This window comes from Elaeis guineensis, chromosome 9 (genome assembly GCF_000442705.2).
Source record: "Elaeis guineensis isolate ETL-2024a chromosome 9, EG11, whole genome shotgun sequence".
Taxonomy (NCBI): Eukaryota; Viridiplantae; Streptophyta; class Magnoliopsida; order Arecales; family Arecaceae; genus Elaeis; species Elaeis guineensis.
The window spans coordinates 71,116,244-71,129,213 of NC_026001.2; the positions used below are offsets into that span (position 1 = coordinate 71,116,244).

The following is a 12,970-nucleotide window of genomic DNA, read 5'->3' on the forward strand; positions in this document are numbered from 1 at the left end:
CAAAATAATAAAATAAAAAGATGGGGAGGAGGGGGGGGTGATGGAAAGATCTTGACATAATGATTTGAATGTAGCTAATATCAAATAAAAATTAATAATACATCAAACTTCCAATTCAAACTTAAACAAATATTAGTTCCATAATCTCCTTACCCTCTATCTATCGTATATATATTTTTATAAAATAATATATATATATAATCAGATTCGGATAGTGTGTATTCAAGATCAAATCTCAAAACTGTTCTAAAAATCTAATGGGTTCTAATTTTAAATCCCAAACTCTATAGAATTTTCCTAGATGGGTCCTGGATACTTGAAAGAAACCTGTCTGCCGTCCCTGGAGTCAACAATGGCACAAGTTGATGGAATCTCTGACTTTTCCTGGATGGTACGACCAAAGCTTATCATACCATCTTATCGTGTGGAGATAATAGAAGTGGAGAGCCGAAAAACTGAAATCCAAAAATCTGCGCCCCCTCACCCGTCGGTGCTCCAGAGACATGCCAACCTCTTGCTAGTAGTGCAGAGGCAAACTCTGATGCTTGCTCCTCCAACCCTCATCAATGACCATTCTGTCTTGGAAATGCAAAGGTGCTGCTAAGTCCTCTTTCAGAATCTTGTATTTTGGAAACTAGTATCTCAGGTTACTCAAACACTAGCAACCATCGACCCCCAGCTATGGTAAATGCTAGCACCTGTGGCTTACGGAACACTGGTAACCAAGAGTTGCCCCATTCTTCTCATGCCACATGGCAAGGAGATGCTCATGTGCACATCTGGGAGTACCACAGCACTACTCTTATTTTATATCTCAAATTACTTGGACTGGTATAGCACTACTCTTATTTTATATCTCAAATTACTTGGACTGGTATCTATTACATCGGTTAGGCATCCTACGTCTTTTCTTATGAAGAGAAACAAGTAGGGGAAGAAAACAGAAGACCAATGGGAAAAAAACATCCACAGGCCAGTAGACATGTTAGGCTGTCACTAAAAGAATAGCACTATAGGAGAAAAAAGTATCCACATGTTTAAGACTACATCCATGACAAAGAGGTTTCCAAGGAAAATCCTTTCACAAACTTGTCTAATCATGCTTTCCATGAATAAGGGGGATTCTCACCATCATATGCTTCCAAAGACATTTTGCCAGTAGTAAATGGATAACATAAAACAAACAAGAGCCCATGGCAACCTCTTGATTTGTGAAAGGTAACACAGTAACAAAAAGGCGCGTGGCTTGAACAACATCATAGCTAACTTTAACTGCTCACTCAAAGAAAAATAACATTACAGCCTCCTCACTTAAACAGACATGAATTAATTCGATTGTCTTCTATATGATAGCTATATAAGAATACCAGTTCGTCCCCAATGAAACTTTCAAAGGAGAAAAAAAAATCTTCAAATTTATCTATGAATCATACATAAAAAAAAGAAAGGAAAAAGAATGGAAAAACTAATAGATAATGCCTCCTTTGGTACATAGTTGGGCATGACAGTCTTCCCCAGCCAAGCAAAGGATCCATTCTGATTCAATGGTTACAGGAGAAGAACTTCTAAATGATACAACAACACAAACTGGTAAACAATTGAATCAATGGCTGAAAGCAACCTATCTGATAGTTCCATCCTCTTTTGGGTCAATAAGACCTTCCATCAGAGGACCTAGGAAGCAGCCGCTGGTGGTTTTTGTAAAAGAGGCAATTGGGGGAGTGCACAATATTTTCTTAAAGCCTTCTTTTGGCCATAGCTTGAACGATCATATTGCGGTTAGCTCACCTGCTCTCCAATCAGATCAAGCCCAACAACAAGGAAAGTGATTCCTTGAAACAATAAGAAATAGAAATGAATCCCTTGCGCAGACAATAGGCTTCTGGCAGAAGCGGTTAATAGTATGAATGCAAGGGCAAGTTCCTTCCGGTACAAACGGTTTCTCTTGATCTTCCCCGGCTTCTTAATTGTCTCCAATTTGTTTAATTCTGAAAGGCCTGAATCCGAAGATGCTCTGTGAAGGCCCCTACTTTCTGCTTGGGGCTGAGGATCCTTCTCAGCAAAGGAAACTAAGTCCGCTTCTGATGACCTCCCTAGCTTCTTGGTGACTATCCATTCATATGAACTCCCAAATTTAAAAAGTCCTGATATCATGGCATTGAATTTGGTGACTGACATTGTGTTCTCAAAAAGGAGGTAGGGAACTATAAATGGGAATGACCTTGGAGCTGGAAGGATGCTCACGACAGACATAATACCAGGCACATAACACACAACCCAAGCTGGCAATTGAGCCTCAGGCAGGAACATGGTCAGTGGAAGGATAATGCAGAAGAGAGTGAATGAGTAGAATGGTAGGATCAGCTTCCGCAAGAGAAAGAACAGAAAAATCAAATTGGCCTTCTTCGACAAGCTTACCTAAATTTAGAAAAGAAGAGGGGGGAAAATGTCAGAACCAAAACATTACTGTATGTTAATATAGGAACAGCACAACCCAACTTTGATGCACATCCTTTGTGACAAAAGATCTGGATGGAAGCCCCACCTTTGAACGAAGGATGTCAATAAAGCACAATCGGAATAGTTGCATCGGACCTGAATGCCATCGGTGTTGCTGTTTCTTGTAAGCCTCATAGGATTCTGGAAGTTCACAAAGGCACTGCATAAAAAAAGGGAATCATTATAATGATTTTCTAAAAGAAACTGTTACGGAACTTCCAAGTAGCGGTCCATGATCAAACCTTTACGTCATTTAGAAAGATAAATTTCCATCCACAAAGATGAGCACGAACAGCAATATCCATGTCCTCCACAGTGGTTCTCTCCAACCAGCCACCAGAATCTTCAAGAGCTTTTATTCTCCACACACCAGCAGTGCCATTGAAGCCAAAGAAATTGATGAAATAACCATTTACCTGCTGTTCAACCTCAAAATGGAATGACAAATTTATGTTCTGCAGCCTTGTGAGCAGATTTTCATCCTTGTTGACAAAAGCCCATCTAGCTTGGACCAATGCCAGATCATCATTTCCCTGTAGAAGAAAATTTAACTCAAGTTGTATTAGGATAAAATTGTTATACTGCAAGCATAGGATATTTTGGAATCCATCATATAACACGTTTTTGGAAATATTAACACATTGTATATATCTTTCTAGCGGCCCATGTTTCATGAGGCATGTTCTCAAACTCAAATCTTATCTATCAACTTTACATTTTAATAGGTCATTGCAGTCTTTTGCATTACATGCTCTTTATAACTGCATTTTGATTGCTGTATTCTTGATGTAATTGTCCATTTATTTTAATTTTTATAACCTATGTCTTAATAGCACCTTCTATCCTTTTCTTTTGAATGTTTACCAGAACTGCATTAGTAGGCTACCTTAAAATGTGGGATTGTCTTCTTCAAGAATCAGGTGTGGGCTGAAAATCTGCATCAAATATCGCAACAAACTCATAATCCTTCACATAGTCACAGCTCATAGCAGAATTCAAGTTCCCTGCCTTGTAGCCTGTGCGGATAAGCCGGTGCCTATACAAGATGCGAACACCCTTTTGTTGCCATTTCTGGACTTCTGCCTTAATGAGGAGCTGCACATCCATATCATCAGAGTCGTCCAAAACTTGGATGAGCATTCTCTCCCTTGGCCAGTCCAGAATGCATACTGCTGCAATTGACTGCTGGTAGACCTGTGCAGTTCAACATAGAAATGCATTCAGCACAAAAAAAGAAACTGATTTAGAATCAAGAATAATAGCTTTATACAACTATACCATTAGAAAACTATCTGGAGAAACAAGTTTTGAAAAAATTCTCCCCTTGAACTACAATTGGTAAAGAATAAGTTCATTTAGACCTTGGTGACATATTTTATCTTTGGATATTTATTGGCGGAAAAAGTTTCAATAGTATGGCATAAAGTTTTCTTTTTTTTTTTCATGTGAAAAATCAGATATAACACTAAAATATAGGTTTTCACATGTGTTTCCATGATTTGTTATATTGAAAATACAGTGAAAATATCATGATTGATTGCAAAAAACTGAAAAATTGCAACATCTGGCGATATGTTTAATATCTGGTCATGTTATTGCTTCTTCAAAAGGTGTTCCAATAATGTTGCTTATGATCAGTTCATTCGATTTTCTTGTCACCTCTGAAACAACAAATTATATATTAACAGATATTTTCAAGTGAGCTTCTAAACATGTTGGCTGTTTTATAAACATTTAAACCCCTAACATAAAGAAAAGTCATAGCAAAAAAACAGGCCCAGAAGATAAAAAGTCCTTTAAAATACAATAAAAATGATCAATGAAGCAAAAAGTTTTTTCTCAGATTCACAGTTTTCTAGTTAAACTACAGTATCTGCCCTGAAAAGAATCCAAAACCTCTATTGTTCTAAGGAGCTAATCTAAAATTAATTTATAATTTGGAAGCACACAAGCTGAGAGAGAGGGGGGGGGGGGGGGCAGACTAAAAGAAAGATTGGGGAGGGGGATTATTGATCATCCAATTATCAACTAAGAATTTATACATAAATAAAGAGATTCAAGTAAAAGATAATAATATTAACCATAGTGAACAATTTCTGTTCTTGTTATTTGAGATTGAAATCATTTTCCATTCATTCTTATCAAACATTACATCCTCTATTACCGACTTTTTCAAATCTTTGTTACCTTCATTCATGTTAAGTTTCCACTCCCCTTGAATGTCAACACAAAAGCTAACTGGTTCTTATTTGTCCCCCTTAACCTTACCCACACAGCCCAATAATGTTATCTGGACACTCCATTTTTAAGCTGTCTAGGAGAGCTGACACTTCTGAACACTTAGACCCGACATGACACAACATAAGATGGCTAGACACTGCTTCAAGTATTCTACTGATGCCAGCAAAAAAGTGCCTGACCAATGGCACCTTTTTTGTGGGGTCATGCAAGGGACTTAGTTTTGTGTGCTGAACTCAGTGAAGTATCCTTAAGCTTTTCTAGGCATTTCAAGCAAAGTATGCTTTTGTTTTAAATGTACATGTAAAATTATCTATAATTTTAAGTTTCTCTTTTCTTGAATAAGTAGTAAAAAATATAAACATATATATGTATGTACATATGTAAATACATGCATACACACATACACTTATAAATGTGCATGTAATATATATATATATTATATATATATATATATATATATATATATATATATATATAATATGCCTACGCCTAGATTTTTGAAGGTTGTCATGTCCAACACTTGAGGACACTTCGACACTTGGCACCCATGTCAAGTGTCTAGGTACTAAATGTCTATGTAAAACATTGCCCATACTAAGTTAGTTACTCACCATGATAACCTTAAGTGGAAAACTCCCATGCTTGTTTTGATGTAATTGTTTCCATCGCTATCCTTTTTTCTCCATTGCATTTATATGCTCAGGCTCTCTTTATTGCCTAACTTAATGATGAAAGGACACTTTTCAATTCAGTATTATACTATAGTTATCTTCCCTTAAGTTGCAAGCATATGTCTACCAAACACAATTCCAGTTAGATCACCCAGCTATAATGAAAATGGCGGCATGTGATCACCTCATAATTCTAGCACTGTCAAGATCTCTTACTATGTTAGTCTGTAAGAGGGAACCAAATCAACAATAGTGTGCGAATTCCAAAAAACAAGTGTTTCACAAATGCCCCAAACTATTTTCTTTTCTTATGTAGCTTATGCTAAACAGGTAAAAACTAGAAACAGATCCAAATTTGATACTTGTGATTTGTGAGTGTGCAGGCATCCCCTGTTTTGTGCAACAAGCCACAACTTTACCAATTATGGTGAGAAGTGGGCAAGGGTTTGCTATGTTGTCATCCATAAGTGATGGACCAAAAAGGAACCTGGTTATAGTGAAGAATGAGCTTTGCTAGATCATCTCCCATATACAACCATTAAAATGTAACCCAGTGTTGGAGGCAAAAAGGCAAGAGTTATTTAGGTTTTGGGTGTCTTCTAAAATAATAGGGCACAATGATGCCCAATTGAACTTCTAAGAGGACAAGAGTTGCCAAATCAAATAAAGCAAAAGCATGTAAGAAGCAGATAATGCAAAATAAAATGATTGATTTCTACTTGGGATTTTGGAAATTTGATTGAAAAGAATAAAGAGCTAGAAAATATGATGCTATGAAAGAGGATCAACATTTGCTCATTTACAAGAAACCGAATGGAAAGGTGGAAAGCATGCGGTGATAAAGTTACAGACTTTTGCATGTAGATAACGATAACAAGACAAAATATTATGAATTAAAAACTGAAGGGTTAGCTTGTGCATGCAGAAAGGATATGTAATAGACTAATAGTTATTTAGTTAGTTTAAGCTAATGTAGTTAAGTCAATGCAATATAAGAACATTTCAAGGAAAGAATTACAAACAATTTTGGAAGGAGATTTGGTGGATTACTATAAAATATTCTGAAGAGAGATAGGAGGATTCTAGGCGGCGACTTAAATGGGTAGGTGCAGAGCCAAAAACCTGACCCCCAACCCCCCCCCAAAATAAATAAATAAATAAAATAAAAATAAAAAATCACAGCAATAACCCCCCTTCCCTTTTCATCTCAGCGACCAACCCCCTTAACATCACACTGATTGGATTCTCTTGTAACAGGCCAATGGCTTTATCTCCTCGTAGAATAATATTCAAGATATTCATACCTTTTGAAGAAGCCTAAAAGCCCCTTTTATTCTAGCACTGCTTTAATGCTAGACTTTCTAACAGAACAAAACTTTAAAGGAAAAGCCACATGTGCATACCCAGCCTGGAAGGGAAATAAAAGTCCTTGCATGGTATCTTATGTTAAGAAAATATCAGAATTGATAACTTAGGACCTCATAGTGGAGGGATGTGATCTCCTTCCTTGTCTTCAAAGGATTCAAACCTCCAAAAATCAATGTTCTATCAACGGCTGGCCAATATGATACATTCCTCGATGTGTGGGTAGGACACCTCCCTATGTCATGTCATAAGCATGCAAAAGAGAGAGAAAAAGTATACCAAATAATATGGGGTGGGTATGCCTGGATATGGTGGTAATACACCTCGAAGCAAGCTTGGCTCAGTTGATTTTGCCTTCTAGGGCATAGCAACCCCTCCAAGAATGGCTTGAGGCAAGTATAATATGTATTAAGTCTTGTTTTGAAGCTACATAATCTTGTAATGCTCAACCTTTTTATAGACTCTTAAATGCATGATACCATTTGAACGTCGGTGATTTGAGAGTATTTAGTAACAAAAGATAATATATGTTACATGGCTATGAAGATGCATGGAACCCAAATGTAAAATATGTATGTCTAGGAAAACTTAGGTGATAAAATTTAGTGGGTCAAGAAGCAATCAATAGAATGACAGGAGGGTCATACAAGAAAATATATATTTAAAAATATGAAAAAAATATGAAATAGGCTTTAGTGGTTTTTTAAAGATTCAAAAGCCATTGGTTTATAATATCAAGTCCTCCAAGTCCATCCATAATGCAAAAAAGTGAAATAGGCTTTAATGGTTTTTCAAAGACTCAAGAGCCATTGACTCGTAGTACTAAGTCCTCCATGGCCATCCATAGGATTAGATACCTCTTTAATCACCTAAAAATCAATTCTAATCCTCATTGACCCCCATAATTTTATATCCCCACTTTAAATAATATTACCTATTGACCACACATACAAGGCTTATACTACCATATAAGAGTTGCATTATTTTCCTTAATGAACCACTACTTCCTCAGAATAGCAAGGTTTTGGTTTTTGTATTCACCTGTAGACTAATTTCAATTAGTCAACATGGGAAAATATTAGTAGTAAACTATTATATATATGTAACTTATATGTGTGTTTGCATACACATATATACTAGGAAAAAATAGCTCATCATTCTAACACACATATATACTAGGAAAAAATAGCTCATCATTCTAACTCCTTTCTATAGAAAGCTCTCATTACCACCCACAAACTTATCCAAACAAAAAAATAAAAGATTCTTCTTCTAATAAAATTGTCATTCTGTATTGTCATTAAGCCTCATAAGTACAATCCTTAATATAACATGATACTTTCTTCCAAGCTGAACGTTCATAACATAGCCTTTTATTCTCATGGTCTGGTTTAGAGTGTGTTTCCTAAATGGAAAGGATTACTACATAACTGAAATTCTTGGCTAGTTGTGCGAACCTTTATGATCTCCATGATTTGCTCACAAAGTTCTCAAAAATCTCATAATGTTTCTAGCCATTAACATCAACCCATCGATTCCCTAAATAGAAATAACATGTAATTTTAGGGTGTGTATGTGTGCATGTAGTTTGTTACCAATCATTTTGTACAATAATGAAGCACTAAGGGTGGTTAATGTTCTCAAATTAGGTAAGCATTGCCCTCCTTTTATGGAAAATTATATTTGTGAATAAGAAAATTTTGATGAAGAGTACGGTGAAGGGTAGAGTGTTGCCTTTCAAGACTCTTAATGAACATTGCCAACAACCAACTTTACATGCTACAAATGTGCAAAAACCTTAGTGAAGATGTAAGCAAGGCACTTGAGTCTCAAGACAGTAATGTGCAAAACTGAGTATAAGAGAATACCTACCCTTCCATTCGTAGTAATAAAATTGTAACATATATGCTGCCGAATGTTTGTAAGTTATAGGAGTGTTTTGCTTGTTGTCTAAGAGGGACACTTTTGCAAAACAATAAGGGATTGGCCCCTAGATACATATATGCATATAAATATATACATATATGTATACATGAAACTTATGTGTGTATATATACATATCTATGTGTGTGTATGTATGTACATACACACTTGCTAGGACCAGTAGAGATGATATCATCATTTTATGAAACAAAGATTTGACTTATTTCTTTTTTATAGCACATATCAGTTGTGGTGGGAATCAAAAAAGGTTGGAAATAGGCCAAACCAGCCCAAGGCCCATCAAGTTAGGCTAGTTTCCGATCGAGCCACGGACTAGGCTTAAGGTAGCTCAAGTCGGTCTTGGGCATGGCTCGGACAAGCCCAATTTGTAACCAAGCTCATAGCCCAAGCCTGGGCCAAGCCCAAACCAGGCCTAAGAAACCCCATTCAATCTCTCTCTCACCCAATCTCTCTCCCCTCTCTCCATTCTTTCCCTTCATTGATCTCTCTCCTTGCTCCACTCTTTCCCATCCGATCTCTCGCCGCTCTCCACCCCATTCCTCTTTGTTCCCACTACCTCTCAATATCTCTCCCCCTCACTCCCCTCTTCATCTCTCCCAATTCCTCTCTCTCCCATTTAATCTCTTTCCCCTCTTTGCTATCTCTCTCTTATCTACTCTCTTCCTCTCAATCTCCCTCCCCCTCTCAATCTCTCTCCCTTCTCCATTCTCTCTATTCTCTATCTCTCCTCTCTCTCCTCTATCTCCCTCCCAATCTCTCTCTCCCCTCTCCTCTTTCTCCCACTAGATCTCTCTCCCCTCTCCGTGCCCTCTCCACTCCTTTTTCTCCCTCCCAATCTCTCTCCCCTCTCTACACACTCTCCTCTCTCCCCTCTCTACACACTCTCCTCTCTCCCTCCTTCTCTCCCCTTTCTCATTTGTCATCTCTCTCCCCTCTCCACGTCTCAATCTTCTCTCTCCCACCTAATTACTCTCCCCTCTCTCCTCTTTATTCCACCTGATCTCTCTCCTCTCTCTCCCTCCTTCTCTCCCTTCTCTTATCTCTCCGCCCTCTCCACTCTCTTAATCCTCTCTCTCCCACCCAATCTCTCTCCTCTCTCCGCTCTCTCCTTACTCTTCGGGCTAACCCAATCGAGCTTCGATCCAAAAAAGGATTCAAGCTGAGGCTGAAATTTTTGAAAAGAATTCTAGCCTTAGCCTAGCATGAAGCCCAAAATTTTTTGGGCTAGGCCTGACCTGCATGGAGACAAAGCTCAGCCCAACTAGATTCTAGATGCTAGGAAATAATAGGAATTTAAGTTATACTCACAATGACAGAAAATCTATCTGAACCTATAGATGGACTTGAAGATTGTGTTGTAGGCACATATATTTCTCTCTTACGTTGTTGGACCTATTTTATACTAAAGTGTTTTAATTGTTTTATACTATAAAAAAGGATTCATTTACAAAACAATAAGCAATTGACCGTTATGTATATCCTAGCCATCCACCCTTGAGGTCATAATGTTTTACCAAGTAAAAATTCTTTGTTTTCTTCGTAGAACATGAGGCTCAAAGAGTATGGGAAGCATGATGTAAGATTAGTAATACCTTTTTTGTCCACTCCATCTTCTTCTTTTGTTTATCTTCCTTTCTCTTTCTTCTTCTTTTCTTTTTTCCTTTAATCTCTCTAGTTCACTTGCCTAAAGTGACATAAATAGCTCAAACCTTGATTAAAACAGCCAGCACCCTTGATGGGCCAATCTCTAGCTGTTTGCTCCCATTGAGAACTGACCAAACCTCAGAATTATTGCAGGATAGGAGTGATCAAAAAGTAGATGGAAGCAATTTCAGCTCTAACAAACATCAATTCATCACCACGAAATCTTCTAAAACACCTTCATGAACCTTGAATGTTGTTCAAACATGATGCTTAAAGTTACTGATCTTATGTAGTATCAGCTCATAGATATAGGTCTGCTTGTATGTTTTCTAGATATATAATGCATATTAGTATTTACCCATTATTTCACGTACTTGTTCCATGATTAATTGATTCCTTTCAGTTGATATTGTTTACCTTTCATCAGTATAAGTTAGGCAATAAAAGGTTTTAGATCAGCATTAGTGTTTGTGCCTTGCATATCAGTGTTCTCCAGGGTTGTATTGCATCACCTCACTTTTATATCCTCCTCCTTGAGTAAAGAGGTATTGTTGGACCATCTCATCTTGAGGCTTGAGGCATGGCAAGCTCCAAAAATTGGTTTCTCAAAAAATAGTTGAAAGGGTTGTTATTTTCTAAATAGCAATTTATGATGCACCAACTGATAAAAGTAGATCTTTGTGGCTAGGAATTATGACAATATCACCATGTGTCTCTTGAAAATTGTAACACACTTAGATAAAGCAAGAGCATGTTGAAGTTGAAGCAGAGCAAAAAACATTAGAGCAAAAGCAAAACTTGAGGCACAACATTCATTGTCAGAACCTCTCACCCTAACATAAACTCTAAAGATTTAAACTGCCCACCAAACTTAGTAGTGGAAGTTTCTAGTACATTGATGTCACTATGGACATTAAACTGTTGAGAAGTAAATTCACAATTTTAATCCATCACCCCAGTTGTTCCCAGTAACCTTTGTAAGCTCGACATATTATCACATTAAAAAATTCAAGGAAAAAGAAATGAAGGTAATTGCTCTTTGCCTAAGGCACCTTCATGCACTGTAAAGATGGATTTTTCTAAATTCTTTCTTCATTAGGAAAAGCTACATTTAGCTTATGGAAATCCGCTTGACACACCAATAATCATGCAAAATTAGTTTCCCCCAAATCAATCATCTACAGTTCGGTAGGGTTAAATATTAGATTATAGAAGACATACAAATGCCCTTCCAATTAGTAATAACAAAAATAAATACAAAGATCCAATATTCATTACCTAAATTAGCCAGCAATAGCAAGACAATCCTATAGATAAATCCAGATTTGCTCTTGAACTTAAGGAAAAAATAAATAAATCCTTGAATCGGGCAAAAACCAGGGCAAGAGGATATGCAGGGACCTACATCTCCTTACCTCCCGCTCATTGCACATGGGGATCTGGACGAGCACCATGGGGTAGTTCTCTACCACCCGCCCACCCTCCACATCCCCATCCTCGTACTCCATCGCCACCACGGGCTTCAGCCCCCGAACTCGGATATAGATACAGCCGAGCATGAGGACGACCCGATCCACGGACTGGATCAAGAAGAGGACGATGCACACATTGGCCATGACTTGGACCGGGGGAGCGAGGTACTGGGCCCGGATGTAGAGCCAATTGGCGTAGAGGCGCTCGAGGGCCTCGGCGGAGGAGGCGTAGGAAGGGGGGCTAAAGTGCCAGCCTTTGAAGTAGGCGAGGAGCTCGAGGAGGAGGAGGAGGACGGCGAGGACGAGGAAGGCGCGGATGGCGCGGTAGAGGCGAGAGTCGGTGGAGGAGGAGACAGGGGCCGAGGAGATCCGGCGGGCGGCGGTGAGGAGGAGGGAGAGGAGACGAGAGGGGAGGGAGGCGAGTACCGCGGCGGAGTGGTGGAAGCGGAGGAAGAGGAGCCAAGAAAGCTGTCGGGGACTGCGGCCGCGGGACTTTCCAGCGGCGCCGGGGGTGGTCGGGGTGCGGACCTCGACGGCGGCCCAGGCGGCGTCGGCGGCCGCGGAGGAGGTGATGGAGGGATCGTCGGGTGCCGGGGCGAGGAGACCGTAAGCCTTCTCGCGCTCCTTGTTCCACCATTCCTGGAACTCGTAGTTGGGCGGAGGCGGAGACATCCAGATCTCTCGATCTCTCTCTCTGGTATTGGATGGGAGAGAAGAATGGGTGGATTTTCTCTGTGTAAGAAGGGGCGTGGGGGGCAAAATCGGAATGGGGGGAATAAGGGAAGCGGACGGCCAAATTTAGCGGGAGGGGGTGGGAAAGGAGGATCGGTATGAAAGGGATCAAAAATACCATGGAGCTCAGATACGTGGTACCAACGCTGTGGTTTATACCATGAGACTGGCCAGGCATGCAGAAATATTTCCAACAGTGGTTTTATTCCCTTGTATTAAACCTTCAACTAAATGCCAATGTTCTTACCAAATAATAATAATAATAATAATAAATGCCAATAATGATTACACTGATCATTATCTATTTTACCTACGTTTGGTAATCTTATGATAATTATTATACTAATCGTTATAACGATATCATAATGGAAAAAGGGTAGAATAATGGTGCTGGGTCCACAT

General features: G+C 38.8%; 1 protein-coding gene across 1 annotated transcript; it reads right to left on the reverse strand.

Annotated features, from left to right (window-relative positions):
* Positions 1 to 1,322: 1,322 nt before the first annotated feature.
* On the reverse strand, positions 1,323 to 12,621 carry LOC105033950 (probable xyloglucan glycosyltransferase 6). Its single transcript, XM_010908936.4, is given in 6 exon segments — positions 1,323 to 2,418; positions 2,546 to 2,659; positions 2,742 to 3,032; positions 3,386 to 3,417; positions 3,420 to 3,693; positions 11,780 to 12,621. Coding segments are annotated over 6 exon segments (2,079 nt in total). The 5' UTR covers positions 12,509 to 12,621; the 3' UTR covers positions 1,323 to 1,779.
* Positions 12,622 to 12,970: the final 349 nt, after the last annotated feature.